Source organism: Lithobates pipiens, unplaced genomic scaffold (assembly GCF_037356315.1).
Source record: "Lithobates pipiens isolate NorthernLeopardFrog02 unplaced genomic scaffold, aLitPip1_a1.2 Scaffold_30, whole genome shotgun sequence".
Taxonomy (NCBI): Eukaryota; Metazoa; Chordata; class Amphibia; order Anura; family Ranidae; genus Lithobates; species Lithobates pipiens.
This window is the reverse complement of record NW_027507791.1, coordinates 9,025,405-9,044,182: the sequence shown is the minus strand read 5'-3', so window position 1 is coordinate 9,044,182 and position 18,778 is coordinate 9,025,405. Positions and strand designations below refer to the sequence as shown.

Here is an 18,778-nt window from a genome sequence, read left to right as displayed (position 1 = left end):
TTGCTAAAGAAGCTGAGGGTAAAGGTGATGGACTGGCCAAGCATGTCTCCAGACCTAAACTCCTATTGAGCATCTGTAGGGCATCCTCAAACGGAAGGTGGAGGAGCGCAAGGTCTCTAACATCCACCAGCTCCGTGATGTCATCATGGAGGAGTGGAAGAGGACTCCGTTGGCAACCTGCAAAGTTCTGATGAACTCCATGCCCAAGAGGGTTAAGGCAGTGCTGGAAAATAACGGTGGCCATGCAAAATATTGACCCTTTGGCCCTAATTTGGACATTTTCACTTAGGGGTGTACTCACTTTTGCTGCTAGCGGTTTAGACATTAATGGCTGTCTGTTGAGTTATTTTGAGGCGACAGCAAATTTACACTGTTATACAAACTGTACACTCACTACTTTATATTGTAGCAAAGTGTAATTTCTTCAGTGTTGTCACATGAAAAGATAGAATAAAATATTTACAAAAATGTGAAAGCTGTACTCGCTTTTGTGAGATACTGTGCGCGTGTGTATAGTTTTCTCTATACCCCAGGTCACTTGGAAGTTCAGAGAGTTCGCTTTGCAGTGGATCACCTTGGCATAGCAGTGCAGTTTCAAACCTGTTTAGAAATGGGGACCCCCTCCCCAGATACATGCTCTTTCGATTTTTACAGGTGAGACACACGGCTCGGGCTCAGTTTTCGGAATCCATCCCGCAATCGGCCGCTAATGCACTAATGGCCATAATCTAGAGTACTGACCCCCTCAAATTAACTTCGTCCTTCTATGACATGCTCACTACCCCCGTTTCCACCAAACTGGCACATAATCTCAGGCCCCGGAGGGAGAGAGCCATAGGCCCTTTGGAGGATGGAGAATGGGAGGAGGCTTTGGAATCCTGCAAGGCTGTCCCGCCCAAACTTGCCGACAGACTGACCCAAATTTATATTAACCACCAGGCATATCTCATCCCCCCTTCGGGTTGCCAGATATAGAAGCACTGAATCTACCCTTTGTCAGATGTGTGGGAGTGAGGTGGGTACATTCTTTCACTTAATATGGTCATGTCCTAAAATACAAGGCCTGTGGGCGCAAGTTATAACATTCCTGCACGATCACATGGGCTCTCCGGTCACATTAGACCCAAAACAATGCCTACTTGGGGTGCTTCCAGATACTATAGACAAATACGCTAAGACGTTCCTGCATGAGATCTTGTTCTCGTGCGGAAAGTCATTGCCCAGAAGTGGATGTGGCCCGCACCCCCTGGGCTGGTGGAGTGGAAGGCGGAGGTCAATAATAATTTACCATATAAAAAGGTTATGTATGTTAACAGGGAATGCCTGGCCAAATACGACAGAATATGGGATCGTTGGTTACAAGACTCCGATACTTGTACGTAAGGCATTTTGAATCTATGTTGCCAGTTAGATGGTTTGCCCCTAACTGTGTGTTTTGGTTTAGGTCTAGCTGACCCACATGGTCGGGACCAGCTATTGCTCTCTCCCTGTTTTTGATCCTTTTTGCAAATGTTTGTTATTCATGACACCGGTTTTGAACCGCCTGTACTCTACTTACTGTTCACCCTTCTGATATCGGTGACACTTTGGCTGTATGTAATAATATGTATGCACTTTTTCTTGTTTTTTTTTTTATTTTATTTTTTTGACATAATAAACTTGGTTAAAAAAAAAAAAAGAAATGGGGACCCCATGTTGTTTTTTGGAGTGGTATTTCCCTTCAGGATCCTCAGAGCACAAGTCACATGCCGAAGTCGGATCAGTTAAGATGATGATCCGAATCTGATCAGACTTTAATGATATTGAATGGGCTCAAGTCAGACCAAAGTAGTGCAGGAACCTTTTTCAAAGTTGGACCGACTTGTGTCGAACCAGTTAAGACTGCTTTCATAAGGAACCATTGATTTATACACATCATACGACACATGCTCCCAAAGTCGGAGCGTATGTTGCACCAGTGTGAACCGGGCCTAATCTAAAAATTGGGAATAACATTTAATTAGGAATTTTTGCATTGAGTAGCTGGATTGACTCCTTTCCACGCATCCCTGGCATCGCTTTAAGAGGCTCTGTATGTACAGAGGGGGACAGGAAAGACGGGATCATGTGACCACTGTGATTGGTTGTCATTGTGGTCACGAGATTGAGAGCTGGTCCCACCAGCTACTGATCATTATTGGGGACTTTAACAGCTCGGTCTTTGTGCTGGGAACACACAGTGAGCACACCAGCAAACACCTATGTGTAGCATGAAGGGGTGTTTAAAACCATTTAGGTGTTAGGCAGACGGCAACAGGTTAAATTCCAAGAATTTTTATTTTAGACCGTGGAAAGTTGCGCACGATTTTTGCACCTTCAGAGCCTGTTATTGGAGGAACTTGGAGGGTGCCGTTGCTGAGACACTGGCTGCAATAATATGAGTTACGGAGCCAGAACAATAATGCTAATGGGCACATTGCCGTGTGTGTTAGTGGTGGGATCTCACAAGACCTCCTCTGACAGTCATCATCCATATCCGAGTCTGAAAATGCTCCAGAAGGGGAGGCTGCATCCAGCAGGGTGTAATAAGTGTATGGCCATGGGAAGGGTGATCCTTCTCTGGGCCCAGCAGGGAGTTGTGATTGATGAATTGATTACCCCATGCGTGGACATTGAATCTTACAAATGTTCTGTTTTACTAAAGGTGCTTTCACACAGGCTTTTCCGCTCAGCGAACTGCGCTTTGCTCAGTGGAGGATCGATATGCTGATTCCCGCTGAGCAGGCGGATGACCGGTCCATCTCCGCTCAGGGCTCCATAGAGGTGAATGGAGGGTCCCATCGGGTTCGACTGAAATACCAACAGGCGACCCTGATCGGAAAGCCCATGTGAAAGAGGCCTAAGAAAGGCCAAATCCACCCTAAGTTAACATCCCAGACTTCCAATTTTGTTAGCAGGTAAAATCTACAAGGCTTCTTATAACACTTGGGAATATCAATGATGAGCTCTGTAAATCGGATTTTAGATTACCATGGGAGTGGCAGAGACACAAATTACCATTGTGGGGAGGATGGGGGTGGAGACAAACTATTACAAGAGAATCCTACCATTGTGGGAAGGGCAGAGACACAAACTATTGCAGATTAATCTCATAGTTGAAGGGAAGAAGAAGCAAACTCTTTAGGGCAAATCGCACCATTGTGGGAATTTATGAGGCATAAACTGTTGCCAGTGGGTGGGTGGAGTCGTGTTTTAATAGCCTAGAGCACTCGTATCAAACACAAGGCCCACGGAGGCCATTTCCGGTGGCCCTCACACCTGTCCTGCAGCTGCAGCACACACCTGGCCTAGAGTAACAGTTAATACTCTGCAATATAAATATGGATAAGTTTAATAACTTTTAATTGCATATCCTGATGCAGACACTGCCCCTTGTAGCTCTGAGGCTGGGTTCACACTTCACAGACCTCACATGTGATTCTCACCATATTGCTGTGCAGATCACATTTGATGTCTGTGTGATGCAGATTCAGCCATACAAACTATGTTGCTGAAATCGCATTGCATTCGCACCAAAATTGTGCAGGACCCTTTTTTTGGTCCGCACTGGAATTGAATCGCATGGGTGTTCACATCTAAGCGATCCAATTCCTGCACCATTTCACAGTTCACACTGTAGACCGATATTGGGGGTGTCATTAACTTTACATTGACACCCGCAGTGGGTTTGCAGAAGTCAGTGTGAACCGCCAGCGATTCATATGTGATGGAGGAACCAGCGCAGCATTTGCAGGGTTTCCTGCATTGCACCTGTGTGAACCAAGCCTAAGTTCACTTTTTTAAAGAAAATAAATAAATGCACATCTTTTGCAGTTAACAAAAGTGCATTAATTTATTTTACACAGGAGCAGGCAAAGGATCATACATGTGATCCGTGGATCACAAATGTAAACTCAGGCTCCTGTCGACGCTTCCAGAAGCTCTCTGCTTGTACCTCTGTACGAGCTTTCAATTACGAAGCTGCAGGAAGTGTCAATGGACTGCGAGTGTGTTGAATAGGGCACTCGAGTCCATTGAGAACAAAAAGTCCGTCTGCCATGGTGGAAGGTGGGACTTGTAGTTTATTCTCAGTTGCTCTCATTTTAGGCACTGTGCTAAAAAGGTAGAGGCCGATATGCTGACAGACTGAAGAATTTCTGCTGTTCAGGGGCTTTGGGCTTCAGCAAAATGGCGGGCTTCAGCAAAATGGCAGCCTCCAGCAAGAAGGAACAGGGACAATGCTGGAGGCAATTTACAGCACTCCCTAATTTTGACAGCATAATTATTAGGCCTCATGCACACGGACGTTTTTACAGCCGCTTTTTTGAGCTTTTTTTGCAGCTTAAAAACGGCTGTCCATGTTAGTCTATGGCTTCATGCCCACCTAGACGTTTTTGAGCTGCAAATGGCATAGGCGTTTTTAAGCTGTAAAAAAAACCCAGGACCAGTGCGTTCCGTGACGTGGAGCTAGAGCTGTAAAAACGCGAATCGCGGGAAAACGTGCAAAAACGCGCAAAAACGCGCATAAACGCGCAACATATTTTCTTTGTTTTCTGAGTCCTATAGCCAAGAGATGTGTTTCTTAAAAAAAGCTACTTAACGCTAACACTAAAAAACGCGCAAAAACGCCAATGCAAAACGCGGTAAAAATCACGTTTTTAACAACAATTTTTCCAGGCATCGGAGCTAGCTTTGCAGCCAGTTTTTTAAAACGTCCGTGTGCATGAGCACTTAACGTGGAATGTATGTTCCTTGCTAAATAACATTTATTTATCAAGTTGTAATGGGTAAAGTTCCACTTTATGTCCTGTGTAGTGTGATGCCAGACAATAAGTGACCCATCTGCTGGTGTATGGTTATTAATGTTCATGTATTGTTGCTCTTGGATCAGAGTCTAAAAGTATAACTACATAGCATAGAATAGAATAGGATGGTTTCATCATTTGTCATCTCCGAGTGGCTGAACAGAGGGAAGGAAGGGAAGTATGTACTACTGGAGGTGGGGATGACTGAAGTGACAATCTAAATGAAGTCTGTTGATTTGCTCTGCATTGAAAAAAACATCCACAGATGTGAGATCAGAGGCTCCTAATTTGATCAGTTCTAGTGTTTGTAGTCACTACTGGCTGTTAACTACTTGTGAAAATGCCATTGGAAATCTCTATTGTATTTCTACTGGTTCCCCTAATATGCTGATGCTAGCTGTGTCTGACATGTATGTCTGTGGGCAACAATCTCTGAATAGATGGCAGAATTGTACGTGTTGAATTACTATTTCTTTGTCTTGAGGCAAAATGTGAAAATGTAGAAATTGCCTTATTGGTATATACAGTGAGGGGAAAAAAAAGTAGTTGATCCTGCTGATTTTGTACTTTTGCCCACTGACAAATGATCAGTCTATAATTTTAATGGTAGATTTATTTTAACAGTGACAGACAGAATAACAACCAAATAATCAAGAAAAACACATTACAAAAAAGCTATAAATTGATTTGCATTTTAATGAGTGAAATAAGTATTTGACCCCTTTGCAAAACATGACTTGTACTCGGAGTCAATCTGTGGATAGAATGGAAAGGAACAAAGAGCAACAAAGAACATAGACCTGAAGTGTGCCGGGGTCACGTGGTCAGTATGCCTAAAAGGGGGCATACCCAAGTATGAAATATAATGAATGAAATTAAACGAAAAAGGGAATGGGTGGGTGGGCCACGAAAGCCAGCGTCCACGAGAGGAAGAGGAAGGCAGGCTTTATGCAGCCTGACTCCTCCCACAAATACAGGCTGACCTGCGGTCAGCCTTACACTTGTACTCAGAGTCAATCTGTGGATAGAATGGAAAGGAACAAAGAACATAGACCTGAAGTGTGCTGGGGTCACATGGTCAGTATGCCTAAAAGGGTGCAAAAATAACAATAGTATGAAAGCTTACCAACCAGAACACACAGTGAATTAACAATGAAGTATGTACTCCGCTGCAGAAAGGGGAGCGCCAGAAAAGGCAGTAGAGGACCAACCCAGGGTTTGACAAATGTAACAACTAACCAAGCTGGCATAAACCAATTCCCGAGCACCACACCTTGCCAGGCACCCAGAACCAGTTAACAGTGCCGCCCCCCCCCCCCCCCCCCCGAATGCAGCTTCTCAAGAACATGCAGATGTAACAGGAGAAGGCCGGGGTGCCAACCAGTTGATAGGCTAAAGTAAGCGAGACCCCTGGCTTAAAGAACCACAAAAGCCAGCTATAGCACTGCCTTGAGTTCAAAGCTGGCAACCAACGCTCAAGGAGACCTAAGAGTATGTCAGATCCGACACAAAAATAAGACCCAAAAAAATGGGAAGTCAGCTGAGCACATCAGGGGGTCTACTCTGCTAGAACCCTGAGGACGGCTTCAATCGAAAGTGCAGAAAATAAAGGAACCTGACAGGTCATCCAACATGAAATGCTGAGACTCAACTCGAAACGCCCTGAAAGTGCTGTGGGTCTACGTACAGAAAGAGGCAAAAGAAAATAGGAACTGGATGCTGACCATCAGGACTGGAAACCTGGACCGGAGAGCCTGGAAAACATGCCAAGCAGTGTCATGAGCCTTCCTGGTATTTAACCACAAAACCCAATGATCAAGGCTTCTGCGACAGCCAAATGGAATCCTATCCACCATGAAACTGGAACCGAAGAGAGTGTGATACCAGTACCTGCTTCCGAGACCCGAGCCTACTGAAACCGGCCCGTGCCCCGAGAGGGTCCCGGGATCCACCAAAGCCCCTGAGCCAGAAGGAGCTGCAATAGGCTGATTTTACCAATCGTTCCATACCATGCGCAACTCCTGGCCGGACACAGCCAGGAAATAAACAGGTAGTGTGGAACGACACCCAACTGGTCAGGAACACAACTAGCGAGCGAACCGTGTGCAGACAAAGAAACCTGTGACAAGCATGCAACCTGCAAGAAGGAAACGTGACTGAACGAGAAACATGAGTAGCGTGAGCTGATAAACATGAGCAGCATAAGAACCAAGGCAGCAAGAAAAACACCCTCCGCATAAGAAACGCAGGTTACATGAGAAAAAAAAAAATTGCATGAGAACCGTAACATTTGCGCGAGAACCGTAACATTGCGTGAGAACCGCAATGGGAACCATAACATTGTATGAGAAACGCGAATTGCCTGAGAACCGTAAATAGCATGAAAAACTTACCTGCATAAGAACTAACCGCATGAGAAACGTGAGTTCTAACAAAATGTGAGTGGTGTAAGAACAGATGAGGAGACTTGCCACCGAACAAGCCAATTAAAAACGATCACCTCAATCTGTTAAACCCAAAGGCATGATGAGTAACCCGCGGTGGAAGAACATGGACAACCCAGCTGTGTGAAACAACCAGAGAACATAATAGACAACCTGCCTGTGACCTAACAATCCCCCTGGTACCCGACGCGTATCAGGGACATGGGTGCAGAAATGACAGGACCAACAACGCATAAATGTGAACGACAACACCACCCTAGTGTATGCAGAATTGAGCCCAAACAACCTGCAGCGCCAAGACAGGAAATTAGAAACGAACACTCAGGGCTAAGGTACCCACAGACCATGGTGGGAGGTTGTAAAGGTGTAATGGTGAACATGTACGTATGACGTATGGGCTACAGGCGAGAAGATTGTGGGACGACAAGTTAAAAACGAAACCTCAGCCCGTATGGATCTGTAGACGTGACAGAACCAGGATGTGAGCATCAGCAAACAGAAATGCAGCAAACGAAAAGCAATGACATGACAAAGCATATGACCTGAAACGTAAGAAAACATGGGGCAACATAAGAAACGTAACATGAGTAATATAAGAAACATGGGAAGAATCACAAAATTGCATCAGAAACCATAAATTGCATGAAAACCGTAAATTGCATAAATCTCATGGAAAACGTCAACTGTATGAAAACTGTAAATTGCATGAGAAACACAAATTGCACGAGATGTCCAAGGTGCTAAGGTACCCACAGACCGTGGTGGGAAGTAGCAAAGGTGTAATGGTGAACGTGCATGTACGATGTATGGACTACAGGCGAGAAGATTGTGGTACGACAATCCATTAGAAAAACGAAACCTCAGCCCTTATGGATCTGTAGATGTGACAGATCGTGGACGTAAGCACCAGCTATCGGAAATGCAGTGAACGAAAGGCAAAGACATGAAAAACATGACATGAACGTGGGAAACGAAAGAAACGTGAGGAAACGTGAGAAACATGGGCAACGTAGGGGAAACGCGAGAAATGTAATCATGAATAATATAAAACACAGGGAAAAACCTAAATTAGCCTGAAAAGTAAAAAATCGCATGAGAATCCGTAAATTGCATAAAAAACACCAACTGTATGAAACCGTAATGCATGAGAACCGTAAATTGAATGAGAAATGTAAAACTGCATAACAAACGCAGATTGCCTGAAAACCGTAAATTGCACGAGAAACCGACTATTGCATGGGAATGAACCCCGCATGAGAACGTACACCGCATGAGAAGCCGTAATTGCATGAGAAACTGTAAATTTCATATGAAACTATACACAGCATGAGGACGTAAACTGCGTGAAAAAAACGTAAATTACATGAGAAAACTGTAAATGGCATGAACATTTAAAAAAAAAAAGTAAATTGCATGAGGAAAAACGTAAATTGAGAACGTACACCGCATGAGAAACCATAAATTGCATGAGAACAAAAATCGCATGATAAAACACAATTGTATGAGAAACCAAATAGTACAAGAAACGTAACCAGTAGTGGAAAGGAAGTAGTCTGCCCGGACTACCTGGGGAACCACCCAACACAATCCTTAGAACCTGCCCTGAGAAATATCATGACATTCCTAGCATACCCTTAAAAACAGGGGAATTCTCTGAATGCAACAAGCAAAGCACCCCTGACATGACATGCTCATAGAATCACAGAGGCTCAGAGTTAGCCCAGCATTAGGGATGTCTTTTATTTAAATTTTGCATGGCCAATAGCCGGTCAGCCTTACACTTAAGGCCGCGTACACACGCGGGGACTGTTTGCTGAAACTGTCCGCCGAAACAAGGTTTCAGCGGACAGTCCGCTCGTGTGTGGGCGTTCAGCGGACAGTTTCAGCGAACAGTCCGCTGAACAAGGTTTTTCGGAATTTCCCTCGTGTGTAGGCTTGTTCGACAAACTAAGTTCCGCGCATGCTCACAAAGGATTTACACGCCGAAAGTTATAATGCAATGTATAGGACGTCGTATTTTTCGTCCCGTCGTACGTGCCGTTCACGTCATCGCGCACGGTTTCAGCAAACTGTTCGTCCGTCGTGTGTGGCCATGTCCGTCCATGCTAATTTTGAGCGGACTGTTTGCCGAAACTGTTTGACGGACAAAGTTGGGCGAATAGTCCCCGCGTGTGTACGCGGCCTAATACTTGGTGGCAAAACCCTTGTTGGCAATCAGAGGTTAGATGTTTCTTGTAGTTGGCCACCAAGTTTGCACACATCTCCGGAGGTATTTTGTCCCACTCCTCTTTGCAGATCCTCTCCACGTCACTAAGATTTTCGAGGCTGACATTTGGTAACTCGAACCTTCAGCTCCCTCCACATATTTTCTATGGAGTTAAGGTCTGGAGACTAGCTAGGTCACGCCAGAACCTTAATCTGCTTCTTCTTGTGCCACTCCTTAGTTGCCTTGGCCATGTGTTTTGGGTCATTGTCAAGCTGGAATACCCATCCACGGCCTATCTTCAATGCCCTGACTGAGTGTAGGAGGTCCTCACCCAAGACATGGCCCCGTCCATCGTTCCTTTTAATGCAGTGAAGTTGTCCTGTCCCCTTAGCAGAAAATCACCCCCAATGCATAATGTTTCCAGCTCCATGTTTGACGGGGGATGGTGTTCTTGGGGTCATAGGCAGCATTCCTCCTCCTCCTCCTCCTCTCAACAGGGTGAGTTGATGCCAAAGAGCTTGATTTTTGGTCTCATCTGATCAAGACGCTTTCACCCAGTTCTCCTCTGAATCATTCAGATGTTCTTTAGCAAACTTCAGACATGCCTGTGCATGTGCTTTCTTGAACAGGGGAACCTTGCGGGCACTGTGGGATTTCAGTCCTTCACGGCATAGTGTATTACTAATTGTTTTCTTGGTGACTATGGTCCCAGCTGCCTTGAGATCATTGACAAGATTCTCCCATGTAGTTCTGGGCTGATTCCTCACCGTTCTCATGATCATTGAAACTCCGCGAGGTGAGAGCTTGCATGGGGCCCCAGACCGAGGGATATTGGCAGGTATTTTGTGTTTCTTCCATTTGCAAATAATTGCACTAACTTTTGTCACCCTTTTACCAAGCTGCTTGGCGATGGTCTTATAGCCCATTCCAGCCTTATGTAGGTCTACAATCTTATCCCTGACATTCTTGGACAGCTCTTTGGTCTTGGCCATGGCGGAGACATTGGAATCCGATTGCTTCTGTGAACAGGTGTCTTTTTTTTTTTTTTTTTTTTTTTTTTTTTTTTAATACAGGTAACAAGCTGAGATTAGGAGCACTCCCTTTAAGAGAGTGCTCCTAATCTAAGCTCGTTACCTGTATAGGACACCTGGGAGCCAGAAACCTTGCTGATTAATAGGGGATCAAATACTTATTTCACCCATTAAAATGCAAATTAATTTTAAAACTTTTTGAAATGTGTTTTTTTTTTCTGGATATTTTTGTTTCTGTTCTGTCTCTCACTGTTAAAATAAACCTACCATTAAAATTATAGACTGATCATTTCTTTGTCAGTGGGCAAATGTACAAAATCGGCAAGGAATCAAATACCTTTTTTCCCCTCACTGTAAAACAAACCTAGTGATATAGATACATAAATGCACTACACGTAGTGGTGGTGTTTATCATAATGGATACAGAGATAGACATAGGAAATGTATCTATATCCCCTCTATCATGTCTTCTGCTTTGTCCTTTAGATGTGGCATCGGAGTGCCTGAGCTCTGTGGAGCAGAACGATCCAGAGGAGGCTTCGCTGACATCGCGCTGGAATGCCGCTCAGAACCCCCTGGAGGGCCCTACACCTTGCCCTCCCCCTCTGCTCATCTTGAAGAATTTGCTTGTAGATCATCAGGTAAAGCTGGTTCCAGATAAGTATCTTTATTTCCTACAAATAGCTGAGCGTTGGCAGGAGGATCGCTGAATAGATCTCACACCTAAGCTCCATGCCTTTACACACATAACACCACCCCCCCCCCCGGTCTGTTATCTGTGATATAGTCCTGCCTGGGTTATGGACAGAAAGGCATAAAGTCATAAGGCAGCATCCTGGACCTCTCCTTCGGCATGTCTATCTGGGCTCTCTTCACTATGTCCATCCTGGCCTCTCCACAGTGTCAGTCATTAATAAAACTTTGTATCTCTCTTCTGGCTGACCTCTTTATAAGACCCTCCGTACTATGCTGTATATACTGGCCTTCCTCTTTGTAAGAGCTTCATACCATGATCTACATACTGTCCTCACTCTCGATAAGACCCTTCTACTGTGCTTTATATACATGCATTCTAGCTGTGGGTAAAGTGCCAGCTCTAATTAATGTGACCCTCTCAAGATTTACAGAAAGCTGCTTTTTTTTTCCAGTATAGGGCATTGAGCAGAGACACCAGAGATCACGCTGACCTGTGTAGCGTACTGAGCAGAGGGTAACTGCCCCAGAGATTACACCAACCAGTATAGTCCACTAAGTAGAGGGGTGATTGCAGGGACCCCAGAGATCACACCAACCAGCAGAGTCCACTGAGCAGAGGGGTGATTGCAGGGACCCCACAGATCACACTAACCAGCAGAGTCCACTGAGCAGAGGGGTGAGTGTATGGATCCCTGAGACCACAGAGAGGTAACTGCAGAGGCCCCAGAGATCATATTGACCAGTGTAGTGCACTGAACGGTGGGGGGGGGGGGGGGGTAATTGCAGGAGCCCCAGAGATCATGGGGAAGTAAGTGCAAGGACCCCAGAGATCACATTGACAGGCAGCTGTGGCACCATTACCTATTTTGACTGTAATTTATTCCCCCCCCAGGGTTCCAGCTCTGACCCACGTGGGCACTCCTGGACTGTCCATCCCTCCTTTCAGCTGCTTCCTACCGCTTCACAGATCTTGGTTTTCCCCTCATCAGTACCTCCAGCAAAACCTCAGTCATCCAGTGGAAAGACCACCAAATATTTACCTATTCTGAACTCCTACCCCAAGATTGCACCGCACCCATCACAGCTGCCTGTTCGGGGACACAAGAGAGAAGCCGGCACGTGGCACCAAAACCAAACAAAAAAGCAGCCTCCGGGACCGCTGCACTCAGGTGCAGGGGAGAAGGCAAATTCCTCGGATTGCCCAGAGGAGCCTGTGCTCAGTGATTCGGCTCCAGACTGTGAACTGGGCCTGGCCACCACACAGAATGAGACCAAAGACAGCATGGGCACAGATGGTACTGATCTCCAGGCAGCTCCATTTTCAGATACCTCTAATAAGACTCCCCTTTCAGTACCATCTCAACCGAAGAACAAAAGTCGCAGGTTTCAGAACACTCTGGACGTTTTACATCGTTCTGGGCTGCTGAGCATTGCTATAAAAACGAAAGAACTAGCAAGGCTTAACCAGGCCACCCAGATCCAGCTGGAGAAGCTGCAGGAGCAGGTGAGCCTGTACACTAAAGCCATCAGCAGTAATAGCACAGAAGACTGGCAAAAGCTGCAGGAATCATTGGTTGAGCCTAGTGTGCTATTGAAAGAGATCCACATGTGACACTGGCCCGTTCTAAAAATGGAAGGCTTTGTAAGTGAGAGAGTTTAGCCAAACCGGTTATGGTGAGAAGGAACTAAAGGAATCGTGAAGCCCTCCAACTGAATCCATGTGTAGCCCAGTAACTACTTAGAACGGAAAGTATTCACATGCCTCATCCCACTGCATATCCCAAAACTAAGAGGATTACACCTCATTTCAGGACAGCGGATGGAGCCATGGAAATCATTCCTTTATGCTCTATCAGCCACATCCAGAACTGCTGCTGTATAATGCAAACCTAGCCTGATGCTATAGAGCCATTTATTTCAAGTTGCTAAGTCTATCAGTAATATAGTGGGACATTCCCAAGGCCCTGACCAGTCATTGTGAAAACCATGTAACTAGTCCAAGCACCGTAGTGAGTAGTCAGCTGTGCCCAAGAGAGGGGAGGGTCCTTTTAAAGTGGTTATAAAGTCAGAAGATTTTTTTTTTATCTTAATGCATTCTATGCATTTAAAAAAGCCTTCTTTGTACAGCAGCTCCCCTAATACTTACTGGAGCCTCATCTCTGTCCACGAGTGTCTCAGCCATCTGGGACTCTCCCACCTGATTGGCTGAGACACAGCAGCGGCGTCATTGACTCCCACTGCTTTTAATTAAAGTCAGTTAGCCAATTAGGAGAGAGAGGGGGCAGGGGGCTGAAGAAAAAAAAAATCACTTTAACTGTACACTTGAGGGACTAAATATAGTTAAGGTTAGCCCATCAGATAGGTCCAGCACCATCCTATGAGGGACCAACCACACTGCTAACTTTGGTTACCCTCATGTATGAAAGCGGAACTGTTTGTGTTGCTCACAGCAATTAGCCAAACTTATTTTTTATTTATTTTTTATTAACCTTCACGGAAAGCATAGGAGAGAATCTGATTGGAAGGGTAACACAGGCCCCTTTTCACATGACGAAAGCTCCCTCACAATCCGACAATGTGCAAGAGAGCTTGGCTTCTTCCGGGACTCTCATTCCTCATTGGCTGAAACTGCAGCATAAGCCCTTGGCTCTTGCTACTGTCAATTACAGTCACTTGGCCAATGAGGAGAGAGCGGGGGGCAGGGCTGAGCCGTGGCTATGTGTCTTATGGAGGCATAGAGTGGGGCCTAGGAGAGCGCACACACCTTTGCCCCCAGAGCAAGCGGCTTGCTATTGGGGGGACTGGCTGAAGAGGAGGATCCAGGAGCACTGGCAGGGGACCCAAGAAGAGGAGGACCAGGGCTGCTCTGTGCAAAACCACTGAGCAGGTAAGTATAACATGTTTGTCAATTAAAATTTATATATATATATATATATATAAATAATATTTACCCCTTTTTAATGTCACTTTAAACCACCATCTACCTCCATTTCAGTTTTCTCCTCCAGTATCATTTTGTCTGGGTTCAGATGAGTTCAGTATAGTCAGCTGCTATCAGAAACTGGTGCTGTCATTAGCCGTACAGGATGGAGTACAAGGATCCCTCTTGAGTACAATATGGCTGCCTGCCCAAAATATGGCCTGTGTTTGGCTGGTTTCCATGGCCTGCAGGAATGTCTCCATGCCAAGAGCTCTGGCTCATATTCATGCCAGACCACTAAGAAGATTGGTCTGGAAAGTTCTGTAGATTCAGCCACGGAGGAAGACTGAATGAAGACCGGTATTATAAAAACTGTAACATAAAATGAACCTTACCATGTTGTCATACTGTATTTTTTGTTCAATAAACAAACTTTTTTTTTTTTTTTTTTTTTTCTTTTAAGAGTGGTTTATCTCTCTGAAATTTGAGTTGTGCTGAGCCCTTCTATTGATTGGCCCTCACATTAAAAAGATGCTATCCAATTCTCACTGTGACAGATATGTCCTCAGTAACTATAAATTGCCCCTCAGGGGGCCCCACTCGAAGAGGCTGCTACCCAAATTACCCAACACAGATCTCTTGACTATAGTGTGTGTGTGTATGTGTATATATATATATATATATATATATATATATATATATGTGTGTATATATATATATATATATAAATATTATACATACATACATTTTTGATCCCCATGGGGCTCTGCATGAAGAAGATGCTTAAAATTAAAGAGCCCTGTGCTATGGAGATAACCAAATAAGGCTTATTAGTAATTTTTTTAATTCTGTTGCTCCCCTCAAAGTGCATTGGTGGTATCTTTGTCTGATTTGGGGTGTGTAGATGTAGGGGGCGCTGTGAGTAATATTAATTTGTATTCAATTATGACAATTTCTGTACATAAATTTAAAGTGCATAGTGCTAATTAATAGTATAATATAGTAGTATAGTGTAATACAAACAATTCATAAATCCTGATTTTTCCAGTGCTGAAATTAATTGTTGACAGTGAATCAAATTATTGCATCAGAAACAAAGTCCATAAATCTTTTTTGGTGCATCAAAAGAATAATGGGATACATAGGCAAGTGCAACGTGCACTAAACAAAAGGACACCACATTTGGCATAAGTTACAACTGGGTTTTCTGCATATTTATACAGAGCATTTAGGATGTCTCAGATGATCAGGTACATGTAGAAATTAGTCCACCCAAGGGAATGATATTCTGACACTTTCCTGCATGTATATGTGGAGTACAGCAGACGACAGGTATTATACATTGCAGCATATGGGCCTTAGGACTAAAGGGTAACATCAGACCTTTCGTTTACACTGGATATTATTATTATGTCTCAGCTGTTATTTGGGACTGCTCTGTGCCTGTGGACGCATCCTCCATCCACCTGTCCCATATTTTGTTAAATTTGGCTGGGCACCCTATGCACATACCTTTTTTATAAGGGAGTGTGGAGTTAACTGCTCCCATCCACTGCTGAATAGTTGGAGGAGTTGTTTTTAATCCAGCTACGGGCGATTTGCATTCTGGCTACAAATAATGTTTCTTGTAGAAATATCTGGAGATATTTCTCCTCTTCAGGGAGAGAGAGGATACAGAGTAGGTACTGGCGGGAGCATAAGGATAGGGGAGAGCCCATGCGGTCGTGGAGAAATCTAACCACCTGGGACCAGTAATCTTGGAGTTTCTGGCACGACCATAGCAAATGGTAGAATGTACCCTGGGGGTCTCCGCGCTTGGGCCATGCCAAGCTGTAATTGGGTTTAAACTTGGACAGAGGAGTTGGGGTGAGATAGGATCTATGGAGGATATATAAGTGCGCGAGTCTATCTGATAGTTTGGGGGATACTGTCTTAGAGATGGTCAGTGCATCCTCCCATTCCTCATCGCGACTTCAATCCTTAAACCCATCAACAGTGACCAGCTTCATGTAGATCACCCGGTGGATGTGCGTGAATGGCCTACTCACCAGACCACCATGACCTCTTTAACTAAAAAGGTCAGCTTAAGCTGTTAATATGAATCAACGGTCCTGCTGGTGTACCAAAGAAGATGTAACTGGGAACATTGTTGTTTCTCCATCGCATCTCACCATGGCGGTGGAGCGCACGCCGAACAACAGCGCAAGCGAGATGCAATAATTTGATTCAATGTCAACAATTCATTTCAGAACTGAAAAATCAGGATTTATAAATTTGTTTATATTATGCTATTAGCACAATGCACTTTAATTTATGTACAGGAATTTTCATAATTGAATACAAATTAATATTACTCACAGAGCCCCCTATGACTACACACCCCAAATGAAGACCATGCTACCCAATCTGTCCTGTAAAAAATATAACCTTTACACATATAGTGCCTTGAAAAAGTATTCACACCCCTTGAAATTTTCCACATTTTGTCATGCTATAACCAAAAACATAATTGTATTTTATTGGGATTTTATGACAGACCAAAACAAAGTGGCACATAATTGTGATATTTACAAATATATATGTGAAAAGTGTGGGGTACATTTGTATTCAGCCCCCCTCTCTGCAATTACAGCTGAAAGTCTTTTAGGGGATGTCTCTACCAGCTTTGCACATCTAGAGAGGGACATTTTTGCCCATTCTTCTTTGCAAAATAGCTCAAGTTCTGTCAGATTGGACGGAGAGCTTCTGTGAACTGCAATTTTGCCACAGATTCTCAACTGGATTTAGGTCTGGACTTTGACTGGGCCATTCTAACACATGAATATGCTTTGATCTACTTGAATATGCTTTGAGCACCTTCTTCCACAAGTCTGCTGTGTCCCTCACATGGCTTCTCACAAACTGCAAACAGGACTTCTTTTGGCTTCTTAAAACAATGGCTTTCTTATTGCCACTCTTCCATAAAGGGCAGATTTGTGGCGCGCACGACTAATAGTTGTCCTGTGGACAGATTCTCCCACCTGAGCTGTGGCTCTCTGCAACTCCTCCAGAGCTACCATGGGCCTCTTGGCTGCTTCTCTGATTAACCACTTCAGCCCCGGAAGGATTTACCCCTTTAATGACAAGGCCATTTTTTGCGATACGGCACTGCCAATTGCGCAGTCGTGCGATGTTTTACCCAATCAAAATTTGATGTCCTTTTTTCCCCACAAATAGAGCTTTCTTTTGGTGATATTTGATCACCTCTGCAGGTTTTTGTTTGCGCTACAAACAAAAAAAAGCTTCAATTTTCAAAAATAAGCAATATTTTTTCTTTTTCTTTTTTTTTTGTTATAATAGCCCCAAAAATATTGAAAAACTAATTTATTCCTCAGTTTAGGCAAATATGTATTCTTCTCCATATTTTTGGTCAAAAATAAATAAAAAATTGTAATAAGCGTATATTGATTTGTGCAAACCAAAGTTATAGTGTCTACAAAATAGGGGATAGATTTACAAGCATTTTTCTTCTTTGTTTTCTTTTCTTTTTTTTGCATCGGAACACTGCATTAAGAGGGAAGTTTCAGGAAAAAAACTTAAATTAAATGAATGCAGACCCACCGGTGCCGTGAATTAATTCAGCCCCACCATTGCCATGAATGTAGTCTTACCGTTGCCAGGAATATACATGGAGTATACATGTCCAAATTACCAGGCGGGCCCTTTAAAACCGGGCCAGACTTTGGACATGCCTACTATAGACCAACCAGAGGTTGCTATGGGTTTCTCAAGCTTGATCCTTGATCCCTCATCTGCAGGTGCTTGCATAGTTCCTAGGCCAACACCACTTGACAAAGCTTACAGCATGACACCACATGAACTTTTTAGCTGTCTGTAATCGTGGCATTCTGACTACCACTATAATGGCGCGTACACACGACCGGACTTTCCGGCAGACTAGGTCCGACGGTCTTCCTGAAGGACTTTCGGCGGAGTTCCGATGGACCTTCCGAATGAACAGATTTGCCCACACACGAACGGACTAAATCCGTTTGCTTTGAACGTGATGACGGGACTAAAGAAGGAAGTTCAGTAGCCAATAGCTGCCCTTGCGTCGTAAGTTTTTCCAGATAGGAGTTGAGTCCCTCGGACAGATTTGAAACATGTTCTATTTCTAGGTCTGTCTGATTTTTTTAATCAAAAACAACACGATCGGATTGTCCGACAGACTGATTCTGTCAGACCTAGTCTGTCGGAAAGTCCGGTCGTGTGTGTACGCTGCATAAGGGTTGCATTTTCCCTACTGGCTACTAATGTAAGTGACATTTTTCTCATAGACCCCCAATGAATTTGTTTTAGCAAGGGTTCCTCAAGACCTGAAAATTATTTTAGGGGTTCCTCTGGGATGAAAAGGTTGAGAAAGGCTGCTATAGATTGCCCATCAATGGACCCAACTTGAAGAGACTGCTACCCAATCTTTCCTCTAAAAATATAACTTTACACATAGATTTTCTTTCACAGGGCCTTGCATGAAGAGGATGCTACCCAATTGTCCCTGTGACATGTGACCTCAGTGCCTATAGATCGAACCTCACAGGGCAATGCATGAAAAGAATGTTACCCAATCCATTCTGTGACTTACGTCGATGACCTTCCTACGTATAGACTGTCCATCATTG

At 44.2% G+C, this 18,778-nt stretch overlaps 1 protein-coding gene across 3 annotated transcripts in view; it reads left to right on the top strand.

The window, feature by feature from the left end:
- CIPC (CLOCK interacting pacemaker) overlaps positions 1 to 14,566 on the top strand; it is a 33,601-nt gene extending 19,035 nt beyond the window's left edge. For all 3 annotated transcript variants that reach the window (XM_077463627.1, XM_077463626.1, XM_077463625.1), the window contains exons 3-4: positions 10,991 to 11,145; positions 12,093 to 14,566. In XM_077463627.1, coding sequence (XP_077319753.1) covers positions 10,991 to 11,145; positions 12,093 to 12,812 — 875 coding nt within the window. In that variant the 3' untranslated portion in view covers positions 12,813 to 14,566. The remainder of the gene's footprint in view (positions 1 to 10,990; positions 11,146 to 12,092) is intronic.
- Positions 14,567 to 18,778: the final 4,212 nt, after the last annotated feature.